Below are 12,321 nucleotides of genomic sequence, written 5' to 3' on the forward strand. Positions count from 1 at the left end.
CCTCGCCGGGTCGGGTGGTCCCTCCGACTGCTCCTTGTTGTTGTAATGGCGCGAGCCCTTGGTTTTGGTCCTGTAACAAAAAAGCCACATTTCTTGTGGTTGATGTAGACTCTACTGCACCAATATTTGTAGCGAGAGCTGTAGCTCCCATCTGGACTGGCCCTCTGCTGATTGAGGTGTCTTTATCTGTGACTAAACTCTCTTCAGATGAATGAGCAGTTGTGGTGGTTTTTCTCTGATCAAATCGCCATCGGGCATAGATGTCTGCCCACGTATATACTTCATTCAACTTGTAGTCGATCGTATCACGTTTGTATTTCCTAAGTTTTCCTTCCTGAAGTTCCTTACTATATTTTTCCAGTTTTTGATTAAGCCCTTCTAGATTAATTTGCCAGGTATTATCTTCCATCCTTGATCCCTTATTGTTTTGGACAGTTCCTCAATAATTAACAAAATGAGATCCAACGAGCATTTGTTGAGAATGCTATACCATTTATCCATGAATTTGGTATTCGAATTGAAACGAAACAACATTGGTTTTATTGATAATCTTAAACCTCTTGAGATGCGCTTTGCCTTGTGGTATTGCACCAGAGTTGATGCATGCATCTTCTGATTGAGTTGTCGCCTGGTTAAATATTCTAGTTGTTTAAGCTGTTGTGATATTGACCCATCACTTTAATGCTGCGGCAGCCAGGAGCGGGGGCTGTGTCTGGCGCTGCTCACCTCCGGGCTTTCATAGACAACGGCGCCCCGCCACTCACGATTTTCCTCACCGCTGGGCTCCCACTCGGTAGGGTCTTCCTCATGTCCAGGTAGGCGCCGATTCTTCAATGCGCTCTTCAGGGATCTGCCATCCCACCTTCGTCGCCAGTGTAGGGGTGTCAGGGGTACACATATATTTACTGGGCTATTTAGGTGTGAACTTATACAGGAAAAACAGGCGCATATAATGACGACAGGCTCTCGTGGATGGTGGTATGAGCCGGAAGTCCCGAGAGACCCGGCCCCTTTATTTATGCTCTCTGGCCACGCCTGGCCAGAGAGTGATACATAGTTATAGGGCTCGAGTCGGGGTACCATGCGGGTGGACGGCGTCCCCCACTTATTTTACCGGGGGGACGCCATCCCCCCTGCCAAACAGCTGGACTTAACTCTTTGGCCTCTCTGTGTCGAGGACCTCTGCACCTTTCGTGATGTCACTTCCTGACGTGACGTCACTTCCGGTGACAGCGTCCCCCCACTTCTTTTTTCACGACTTGTGCCCTGCATAGTTAGAAGGTGCTTCCGGGAATCAACCTTCAGGGAACGAACAGCTAGACCGCTACAGCCATGTATGTGCCTGTTTAAATCACCCTCATTTGGTTCGTGTGACACTTTTTTCCACAAACAAAAAGCTCTATGGATTTCACTCAGGAGTCTCCCTCTTTTCAAACATACCAAAAAAAAAACTCACCCTCAAACAACTGATCGTTCTCCATTCACTTTAATTGGATAATCCTACTAAAAGTCAGATTTAGCCTCTTCACTAGATGTTGAAGAGATGGTCAACCCTCTGTGTCTACAGCGGCTATCTAGTTAAAATGAAGGCATCCGTGAAAGGGCTCTCCCCGAGCAGCTCCCTGGAGAATGAGATGCTCTGTACACATCGCTCTGAACAGAGGCATTCTCACCATTTTTGACATTTAGCCTATTATGAACTGGCGCTCAACCCAATAATAGCATCTAAATGTAAACGTCTCACTAGGAGAATGTGAGACTTCAGGACCATCTTTTGTTTATCTTAATCATCGACGTCACTCAATTCTTTCCCTAACAAAATGCCAATAGGATAAAAACGCAATCTAAAAAAAATCTAAATGTTTCCCAACCTGACATGGCCGCCTCAGACAAGATGCGGTCTAGTCAAATTCCTCTCGATTCCGCTTGTATTTATCTCATCGTTATTATCTGACCCAATTTCAGTCTAAAATGTACCGACGTCGTTACACCATTTGGAATCACAATTACGGGCTGTGTATCACATCTTACGCAAAATTTACGAAATTACATTATAAATATCAAAAAAAACTTTACAATCTCAAAAAAAATCTAAGCAAGGTTCAGTTGAATTACGAAGCAGTCGACTGCAAGAAAAAAAAAGCGCTCGCCGAGCAAACTAACTAGTTAAAATGAGTAGAACGTCTAAATTGTTGATTTCTTAAATATGTATCCTTCTTTTCCTTTAATTTCAGGTATACCCCATCTTAAAAGTAAGAAAGCCGCCTTCAAAAAAATGTCTCTTGGGTCAATCTATGCCAGATGCATATAGCGGAATGCCAGACTGTCTGTTTTCCAAAACCATTACATTTAGGACAGTCTGCCGTCTATGCCTATGATTAAACGGATAGTGTCCCGGCATGCAGCGCGCCGAACATGCGCGGTGGGAGGAATTGTTAATTCTATTGTGGGGCTCCGGGCGTCGTTCTAACGGTGCGGTGGCGGCTTCAGGGAGGTGTGCGCGCACCGGGCCCACGTCACCCGCGAAGGCAAGGAGCGTCCGCGGGGAAAGAAGCGCACACACAGACTGTTACCTGTTCGCGGGATGGTGCGCAAGGGCCCAGAAGCGCGCTCCCGCCAGGCGCCCCATTGTGTCTGCTCATCTCAACGCTAGGGGCTGGAGCAAGGTGAGGGGGGGCCAAGGTAGCGCGGGCTATGGAGCCCGCCTTCCCCCCCGGCATGCTGATGTTCAGCCACCTACCCCCGGTCACCAGCTTCGGCCGCCTCCCGGGGGGGTCCGCTCTACTTTGCGATGAGATGACCCTGAAGAAGGAGCCCAGTTCCCCGCCTCGCCGCAGCCCCCCTGGGGGCTATATGCACATCAAGCAAGAGGGCGACGCGGGTGGCGGGCTGCAGCAGCTCCGCCAGCAGCTGGCCCGGGAGCAGGAGCAGCAGGCCCGGCAGCTGGCCCACGAGCACCGGGAGCAGCTTGCCCAGGCCCGTGAGGACCAGCGCGCTCGGGAGCAACGGGTCCAGGAGCAGCAGGAGCAGCGCGCCCGGGAACAGCTGAGCTTGCAGGAGCAACACTACCGGCTGTTCAGCGGCGGGGCACCGCAGGAGGAGGTGGAGGAAGGTGGCATCGTGCAGGTGACGGTGGGAAACCACAACATGGCACAAGATCTGAGTTTGGACAAGGAGGTGAGTCCACTGATGTTTGATGATGCGGACGCTCCAGACTCTAGTCTGCAATAAGAACGCTTACACTTCTTTTTTAAGATGCCTTTCATAACCGAGGCTTTGTTTCGAATCCTCCACTGTAGCAAAGTATAATGACTCTTGCTCCTTACCCCCACCCCTTTGCAAGTGTCAGCTCGGTCTTTGTAGGGAAAACACCTCATTCTGCACAGTGACTCTTCCTTCTGTAGCAAGTACACCAGGACCAGTAGGTATTAATTACGCAACTTATTATATACATTATAGGGAGTAGCTCAATACGAGGATCGAGAGGGCATCTGTCTGCCCTAAACATATCAGCGCAGTCCCAGCAAATCTGTCAGGTAACAAAAATAAAGCAACTCTCTGCTATAACTCGTTCAGAAGAGCTCTCAACGAGCAGCTTTGTGTCCATTGTTAAACATCTTGCGTTCTTCCATGCTGAAAACGTCAAGAACGCGAAATGCCGGTGTCGTCAGGTGTACCTATTGACTTTGAAAGCCTAAAGCTCAAAATAGATTTTTGATGGAAACAGGCATTATGTGATTGTCAGATGCAGGCCTGACCCGCTTTTTTTGGCCATTGCGGCGCTTACTATTGGTTTGTTTTGTTGCCCTCCTGCGTGACATGAGGAGTTTACAGTGCCATGTGCTGATTAGAATGTGTTTTGTACAAGTACGGTAGCCACATAGGATACTAAACCCTGATTGTACACAGCTTCTCCATTCGGGGGAAGAGGTAAAGCTTGTTTTCACAAATTATGTTGAGGTCACCAAAAAGTGTTCGATCGTAGACCTTCCACTTCACCAGTAACCGAATGCTATAAAGAACGCATCTTTGCTGTTTTTGACTTCGAGGTGTAAATGTGTACACATGTGCTGCTCATTTACTATAGATAAACCACTGTCTTAATTTTTTTGGGCTTTCCCCGTACAGGAGAGGACTAACCATTTATCAGCCCAACGGCATGCCAGGGGAGAAGCAGTCTGTTCCAGTCTGGGAGGTCATCAGTGCACAATAGATGGACTCCGCAGCTAAGGGGTTTTATTCCTTGCTGCTTACATGGCAAAGTGGTTCTCGTTTACATGACAGCTTTTGGATTTTAATGATTGGTAAATAAGTATAGAGTTTTGACAGCATCAACTTATTTGGTTTTCACTCGCTGGACACTATAGTGTCACTGCAAAATTACACTGACACTGTTAGCTAACATAGGGGTAACTTAGCAGCAGACTGGATAGTGGTTGCCCTACAACAACGGCACAAGTATTGGCAGAATTTTTCTTTTTAACCCAATCGATTGAACCGGTACCGTAGGTTTACCTGAATTATAGATGCAACAAATCCACCCTCTTACTATTGAGTATATAATTAATGATTTAACATTCTTGTTAATTGGCCTATCGAAGTTAAATATATCTTTCAACGAAATTGAATAGCCCTCACACAAAGCACGGTGGCATGAATTCCGGAATGCTTTTTCTAAATGGCAGTGGTTACTCAGCATTTCTAAATTTCATGAATTATCTAGTGTGTTCTGTTCAGCATTGTCTAACACATCCAAATACACGAGGGGTTCTTTTTCAACTCGTGCTTCAGAAAGGTACACGTCCACATACGCCAAAACACTTGGAACTTTGGGAATACGTCCAACTGTTAGATGGGAGCCAATCCAAATTCGACAGTGCCCCTTTACAATGGTCATCATTTTCATACAGCTAATTTTGCATAATCCAACTGGATAATGTAATTTTGGATACCATTATGACAGCAACAAAGTTAAGAACCATTTTTAAAATGTAATTCTTTCCTGATTTCCCCGTTCGTAAAGGAGAACATTTAACACTTGTGTTGAATGTATAAGCATTGCTAATAATGCCACAGAAGCACGGTACTACTATCTCCTGCACAATTAGATCTGCTATGATAGACTTGTATCTCTACAGAATTCATCAAGCGCCACATTTTTGGAAGACCTTTTTTAGTGTGATCTAAGAGTTTTAGAAATTGGTGTACATTGTGTAACTCTAACACTTGCAAATACTATAGGTGCTCTTCAAATCGTCAGTCGTTCCATACCAGCTATAGCAAGACCTGCATATATACACACCTCTTGCTTTTTTGCTTGTGAGCTGCTTTTTTCATGGTCCCTAATTTTTGTTAATCAGCTGTGTCTCGAACAAGTGTGTTCCACAATTCTTACTCGCCCATATATCCCCAGATCAATGTCAAATCGCTTCCAAAGGAAATCAATTTCTTAGTATGCTATCACTGTTCTCATTATGCTCTTAATTTCACCCCCTATTCCTTCCCATCTTTCTTCTTCTTGCTTTTCCATTTCCTTCCTTTTCACGCTCTTTTCTCTCACACTAGTGTCTCGCTTCCCTCTGCCATCCTCTGCTTGTCTTATGTTTCCTAGTCGCTAATTTTTGTTAGTCCCGCTAGTCATCAGACGAGCGGATACTGGATATTCATGTGATGTTGGGACCTCTAGTCAGAGGCTGAGCAGTGAAGACTCATAAGTGAACTCAACACAGCACCCTAAGCATAACATAAAAGATACATTTTACTCACCTGTAGCCAGTTGAGTCAAAACAAAAGCAAGACACTTTTCAGAGCTGTAAACAGAGCATTAAAACATTCAGTACAAAATCCACTGACATTAACGAATATTCAATTAGCAAAATAACTAGAATAAGGCACACCAGAGTTGCCGCCAGCAACCCTATAGGCTCTCCCAATGCCACCATACTGCACACCGCTGTACTCGTAGGTTCCTTTCCATTCCCCATAAAACGGGCTGAATCCCAGCCCTCCTCAAAACAATCATCTTCTGTGCCTAAGATTCCAATTTTCACTTTCATTTAAAAATCGTTGATTAAACAGTCTCACTCCAGCCGCAACTAAACTTTATTAGGCACAATCTCCAGACATTTAAGGCTGCCGTCGGGTGAGTTGTGGACAATGTTCTTAGTTTAACAGCATCCTCTGCCTCATCATGTTCTGGCCGGTGTGAATCTTGCATTACCATTGATGACCAGTCAACTAGACACTCCATTCCTACACTGAGATTAGCATGAAAAGCCTCACCACCTTTCCTGACACAGCAGTATATCCTAGTGGGCTCTCGAAGATCTTTGTCCCTTCCAGTCATTTGCAGCATGTGATAGGACTCAGTGTGTACCCTATCTATTCACCCTGCATAACCCCTCCAGATATACTTTATAATACAAAATGATTTACAAAAAAGGAGGATATAATACTGCACTTATGTATATTATGGGAGTTTTTGTTAACATATGGTGTATTGATCAAAGGAAACCGGACCCTTTTTGTTTCCTATGATGTGAAAGAACGCTCCACAACAGACATTTACAAAGATAATTTGATCCGCACACATTACACACAAGAAATCAGTTCCACCAAGTGAAGTAGTTCACACAATTCTTTATTCTTTGAATCTTTATTTTCTTCTCTTCACAGTATACAACGTGTTTTGTCCTATGTGAAGGACTTCTTCAGGGCTCATTAATTATCCGTTCTATTGCCTGAGTGTTCCCTCTTCTCAAATTGAGCAGACCTTATGGTCCTTCCTTCTTCTGTGTCATTCGTGGCACTTTAAGGTATTGCTTTGTGTATGGGAGTGCTCTTTGGGAAGGGGCAGAATGCCACCTCTCACAGTGAAGTTAGCCAGTGGATGAAGTGGGCTGACTCACCACGCCATGCTGTTAGCTGTAGCAGGTTGAAGAAACATGTGAATGACTCCATAACAGACCAATGGATGCTGAGGGCTGGCTGAAAGTCTGTATATTTTCCATGTAATGTTATTAAAACGAAGCATCTTGCATAGTGCCAAACTTTAAAAAACTCACTTGTCTGACATATTAGCAACTCTCGTGCTCAAATTGTCTTGTAAACACATATTTACTCTACAAGCACCATTTAAACCACTTCACTACTCAGACCATACTGTCACAGTTTTGTCTCTCTAGCAGTACCATTCCTTGCACTCCCCCAAAATTTCATTACTAAGTGCATAGGCCCCCAAATGCTCTACCTTCACTCAGAAATCAAATTCATAATGACCTTTAGACCCTTCCGAACTCCATGTCCGCAACTATCTCAAGGAGTCCATGATAATATTAGTTGTCTCTGAATTTCATCCCTGCTGTTCCTCATTTACTACCATTGACTTACTCCTTCCTCTCCATACACACCCATCACACTCCAATCTTGGCTGAAAACGTTTCTTCTCCAAGACTTCAGACATCAAAACTGTCTTCATAGCACGTATCTCTTGCTCTCCTACCCATTTAGCTTCACTGGTGTATTTGTGAAACGCATGGTAATCCCCCACAGAGCTCTTGGCACTATTGACAGTTAATTGATGTTACTCATTAAACCAAATCTCAAGGATAATAATTGTATCGAACTTGAAAGGATGAGTGGACCCTCTGGGATATGAATTTCAGATCACAATGCAAATCCCTGCTTTTGGCACATTAGCCCACTGCGCAACCTTTATGTGCACTATCCGACACCTAGAACATAACTATTAAATCACTGACCCTTTCATCTTGGGACCCACCACACTTGACATTTCTCTTTAATCATTCATTTAACACAGGCACCTATACATCTGCTCAGAATCTCAATTTCTTTGACTCCGCTACAGCAGCTAATTGCTGTCCTCTGTTTCAGTGCTCAAAATCTCTAGTAATTTGTATCAATTGCCTTACTACATATTTGAATCTTAATTTCCTGCTTTTATAGCTCTAACTTTTGCCCATCATAGTTGCCTCTCTTTTTATTCTTATACTTCCACACTTAGGCGCCTTGATGCCCTTGGGCTAAGTTGCTCGATAAAAGATTATATTCATTCGCACTTCAGCAGGCTTTCATACCATTGATTCCCCTACTCTACTTTCCACTTTAATTTCGGTATCCCAGAGTTATCACTGAAATGTTCGATGTTATGCAGATTTGTGGAGTGCACCATAACCCTGAAGGGTATCCTGGCGCTGAGCACGTATGAGTCTAGCCAAACATAGGGCCTAAGGGGACTACTAGAAAAGCCATGTTGTTTCAGCTTCTTATCACCATCAGCGCGGCGCGAATTCTCCCGCTGTGCTGAAGGTTCTAATGAGCCAACGGGCTCATGACTGAACGGTTCCGTCATAAGCACAGGCCAACCGACGCTCATGACGGAACCGTTCCGTCATGAGCATCGAAGGGGTTAAAGAATTCATAGAGTGGGTAGGAGGCTCTTCTGTGTAGCTGCAGGTCGTTCCATGCTTTAGGAGCAATGAAGACTTGATCGACAGATGTAGTTTTCAGTATGCCTGGGATTTAAGTAGTCAGCATCTGGAAGGTATATGAAAGCGGATGGGGTGCCTGCGCTATATAAGTATTCGTAGAATAGGATGCGGTTGTTGAGGTATGCTGTGCCAGTTTTATGTGGTGCATTGCAGGTGTGGGAGAGTATTTTGAATTGTGCTGGTTTGTGAATACGTAGCCCGTGAAGCTCCTTCTTGGTGATGTGAGTGCAGCATGGAAGGTTGAGTGATTCTGGTTGGCAAGTTCGGAATGATTATAAAGAAAGCAATTGTCCCTAAAAGGGGGGGGGGCTGTCAGCCTCAACTTCCTTGGCAACCATATAAAACCACAAAAAGATTGTTTTTTAGCAACAACAACAAAAAACAAGCATTTGCAATGCAATAGGTCTCGCATTTGCGCGAGTTTAAGCTATTGGTATTACAAATGACAATGCCTTGTATTTGTTTTAAAAACAAAAACAAAAAAAGGCATTGTTATTTGCAATGTCAATAGCTACAACTTGAGTAAATGCAAGACCTATTGCATTGCAAATGCTTGTTATTGTATTCATTGAATGTGTCTTACACATGCTTGAAAAAATCGTACCACATACATCTTGAACTTGTGGTTTTTGCCAGTGCTTGTTCATATTGCAGTAAAATTAGCATAGCTCTGTATACCACATGTTGCTATGCATAGGTTAACAATCCTATACAGTGCAATTGCATCACGCGATCCTGTATGTATGGAATAAATTGCACGTGTGTATGTATAGATTTGAAGTACCCTTCTGTGTGTGCAGGGGCCGTATGAATGAATGTGCAGACTTGCATAATACACTCCAGTTGTGTGCATGTGTAAATGCATTCCGTGGATAGAACACCCTGAACATGTGAATGTACTGGGATTACCCAACAGTGTGCATGAATGTATTAATGCACACCGGGGTGTATGTATGCATGAATAAAGCAATGCGCAAACTAGAATAACACTCCTGAGTGTGAGTATGAAAGCACACATTAGAATTACACACCCCGAATGTGTATGTATGTTGGTACTAAAACACAGTATTATTAGTACACATAATGGAAATGCACCTTTACGGGTGAGCTTGAATGCTGTGTTAAGACGCTCACCGGAAACAGAATGATTCATGCCTGACTGCCTCTGCATTGCCCTCCCTTTCACAAGAAACTTCAAGTAGGTAGCTCTAAGTTTTCCCATTCATCGCAGCCCTCACAGAGAATTGTCTGTGTTTTTTTTCTTTTATTGATTTTATCCTCCGGTTCCTCGCTGCTTATCGCTGTCTCTGTGCAACGCAGCTCTGGCCCACCTGTTTTAAGTTATCCGCAGACGTTTACACATCCCAGCTTCGGCTGGTGGTGGTCTGACTGCAGAAGATAACTGGGCGCTGCCACTCGGTGGCCTGTGGGAGCCGGACCCACCCCTGCCCCGTCCCTATTTAGTGCCAGACACTGCGCGCCCGGACCCTCGCCTCCAGCTCAAGCAGAGACCTTCTGCCTCGAGTACACATGCGGGTACTTGCAGTTTACGCACAGCTCCCCCTTTAGAGTCCTTGTTATACTCCTACAGTTTAACAGTTCTCGCGTTTTTACGTCTTCCTCTTTGTAAGGGAGCATACACATACCCCCTCCCGCCATTTTTTGTTAGCTTTGTGTTGCCCCTTGTAATTACATCCGTTTTATAGCGCACACGGAATCGCGTATAGGCGCGTTGGACAAGCTTTTTTTATTACCCATCTCTGATAGTCATTCCGTTGGCTTGGGAAGTGTCCAATCCCAATCTGCCTCTCGCAGGTAATCAGAAATACAGAACTGCACCAGAGGTTGCACTTAAAAAAAAATATGGATGCTCTTTCAGGAAGTCAGACTTCAGTCGATGTACCCAGCTGATAAACAGTTTCCTTTCTTGTTGAGAGACTTGCACAGGAATGGGTTTGATTGTAGGGTCTGTTTAGAGCCCCATAACAACGTTCAAATAAAGGTCCCCTGGTCCTGTGAGTGTGGGAACCTTTCAGGGTCCCTTGTGCCCACGTGCAGGCCTCTTTACAACCCTGTCCTCGGAATACCTAGACGCGATGGGGCGACTGTTCGAAGGGAAGTTTGTCATCAAAAGAGAACTATGTCAAAGTTTAAAATCTCATCTCACTGCCTGTCTGGGTTGCACGTTCGTATCCATTACATGAGGCACAAGAACATGACTAACATTAACAAGAGGAAAGAGTGCAGACGAGAAGTGTGGCATCTGAAAGGCATTATATATCAGACAAGGCCGACCGCATCCCCACGCCCAGGATACACACCTCGGAGAGTCCGAATACTGTATTGTGTCAGTCTGTCAAACACAGGCATACGATATGCAATACAAAACATACACAGTTTCATATTTAATGGCATACCCCAAAAGAGAGCAGCTAAAATTATTCATAATAAAGTAAAAACTAGCAGATTTGTAAGCTGCCCGCGAGTGGTGCGCGCGTGCGCTACAGCGAGCAATCTGTTTTCAATTATCGCGCCAGTGTCTGGGCACGCTAATTAAAAACAGATGTCGGCGTGCGGGTAACAGACACCAATAGGCCATGGGCGGAGCAACGCAACCGCCTATGGCCTATTGCGTGCTGTCTTTCTGAAAAAGGCAAACGCCAATACCGTGGCCCAAAAGGAATCCTGCACGAGTGTGTGCGATTCCAGGGTCCGTCTTGGAACCCTCCACAAAAGGACTCTCGCTCTGCGCGAGCACTGCCGCGTAGTGCAACCAAAGGCGCAAGCCCTAAAAAGGTCCGTTTTTATTATTTTTTTGTTAAGAAAAAAAAAGTTTACCATCACTATTTAGACATTTTACGGTAATGTGGTGCTCCCAACAGTGCAATGGCGCAACAAGAGTGAGGTGAGTTTCAAGTGCTATAGAACACTTGTAAATGTGGTTACACTGGTTGTTAAATTGCACTCTGAAACAGGGTAACACATCCCAAATCTAATTAAAAGCAGCCCACTAGTCGCTTGTCTACGCTTCAAACCCAAAAAGTTCATTATAACGGGTCATCAGGACGAAGGGAGTTATTTGGAAGCAAAAAAAAAATTTAAACAAAAGGAGTAACCACTAGGGGTACTTAATACCTGTATAATTATTACGGTATTATGGGTTGCATGCCCTGCGACCCAGTATGGGACAGTCCTTTGTCCTTTGAAGACCCCTCACTCACCAACCTAGTTGGTGACATGCTTCATCATCGGGGTCCCACCCGGACGGCCGAATGCCATCCAGGTGTGCTGCGACACCTGATTACAGTGGAGCGGGTTATTCGTTTTTATATGTGATAGGGGTAGAAAAAGTGAGTTTAAAAGTTGTCTCAACACTACCCACTCGAAGACTTTATTCTGGAGTGGTTGGACAACCGTTAAAAATATATATACAATAGTATTTACATGGGGCACCTTTGCCTTATTAGGTAGGCTGTGGTGTCAAAAGAGACGTGTTTAAAATGGAGGGAGGTCTACATGTTTCAGCCTACGTGTCATTATGGAGGTTTTCGTCAGGACCAGTGTAACTTAGGCTGGGTGGTGACACACGCTAAGGTGTATCCAGACCTAGCCTAAAGTGTAGGTGAAATCACAAACAGGTGATTTCTGAAAAAGGTGTTGCTCTCCGGCTATTTGTGGCTTCAAGAAATCTGGCAGTTTAGCCTAGCAGCAGTTCTGTACTCCCACGGAGCTCCGGACAGAACCGCTGCTAGGCTAAACTGCCAGATTTCTTGAAGCCGCAAATAGCGGCTGCACGTACGAGCAGGGTCGC

The 12,321-nt window shown here is 44.8% G+C and overlaps 1 protein-coding gene across 1 annotated transcript in view; it reads left to right on the top strand.

Annotated features, from left to right (window-relative positions):
- Positions 1–2,396: 2,396 nt before the first annotated feature.
- Positions 2,397–12,321, top strand: part of ZNF281 (zinc finger protein 281) — a 56,356-nt gene continuing 46,431 nt past the window's right edge. Inside the window, exon 1 of the mRNA XM_078645021.1 lies at positions 2,397–3,177. Within this exon, the coding sequence (XP_078501147.1) occupies positions 2,695–3,177 (483 nt within the window). The 5' untranslated portion in view covers positions 2,397–2,694. The remainder of the gene's footprint in view (positions 3,178–12,321) is intronic.

The sequence above is a fragment of the Lissotriton helveticus genome, chromosome 5_1 (genome assembly GCF_964261635.1).
Source record: "Lissotriton helveticus chromosome 5_1, aLisHel1.1, whole genome shotgun sequence".
NCBI classification, from domain to species: Eukaryota; Metazoa; Chordata; class Amphibia; order Caudata; family Salamandridae; genus Lissotriton; species Lissotriton helveticus.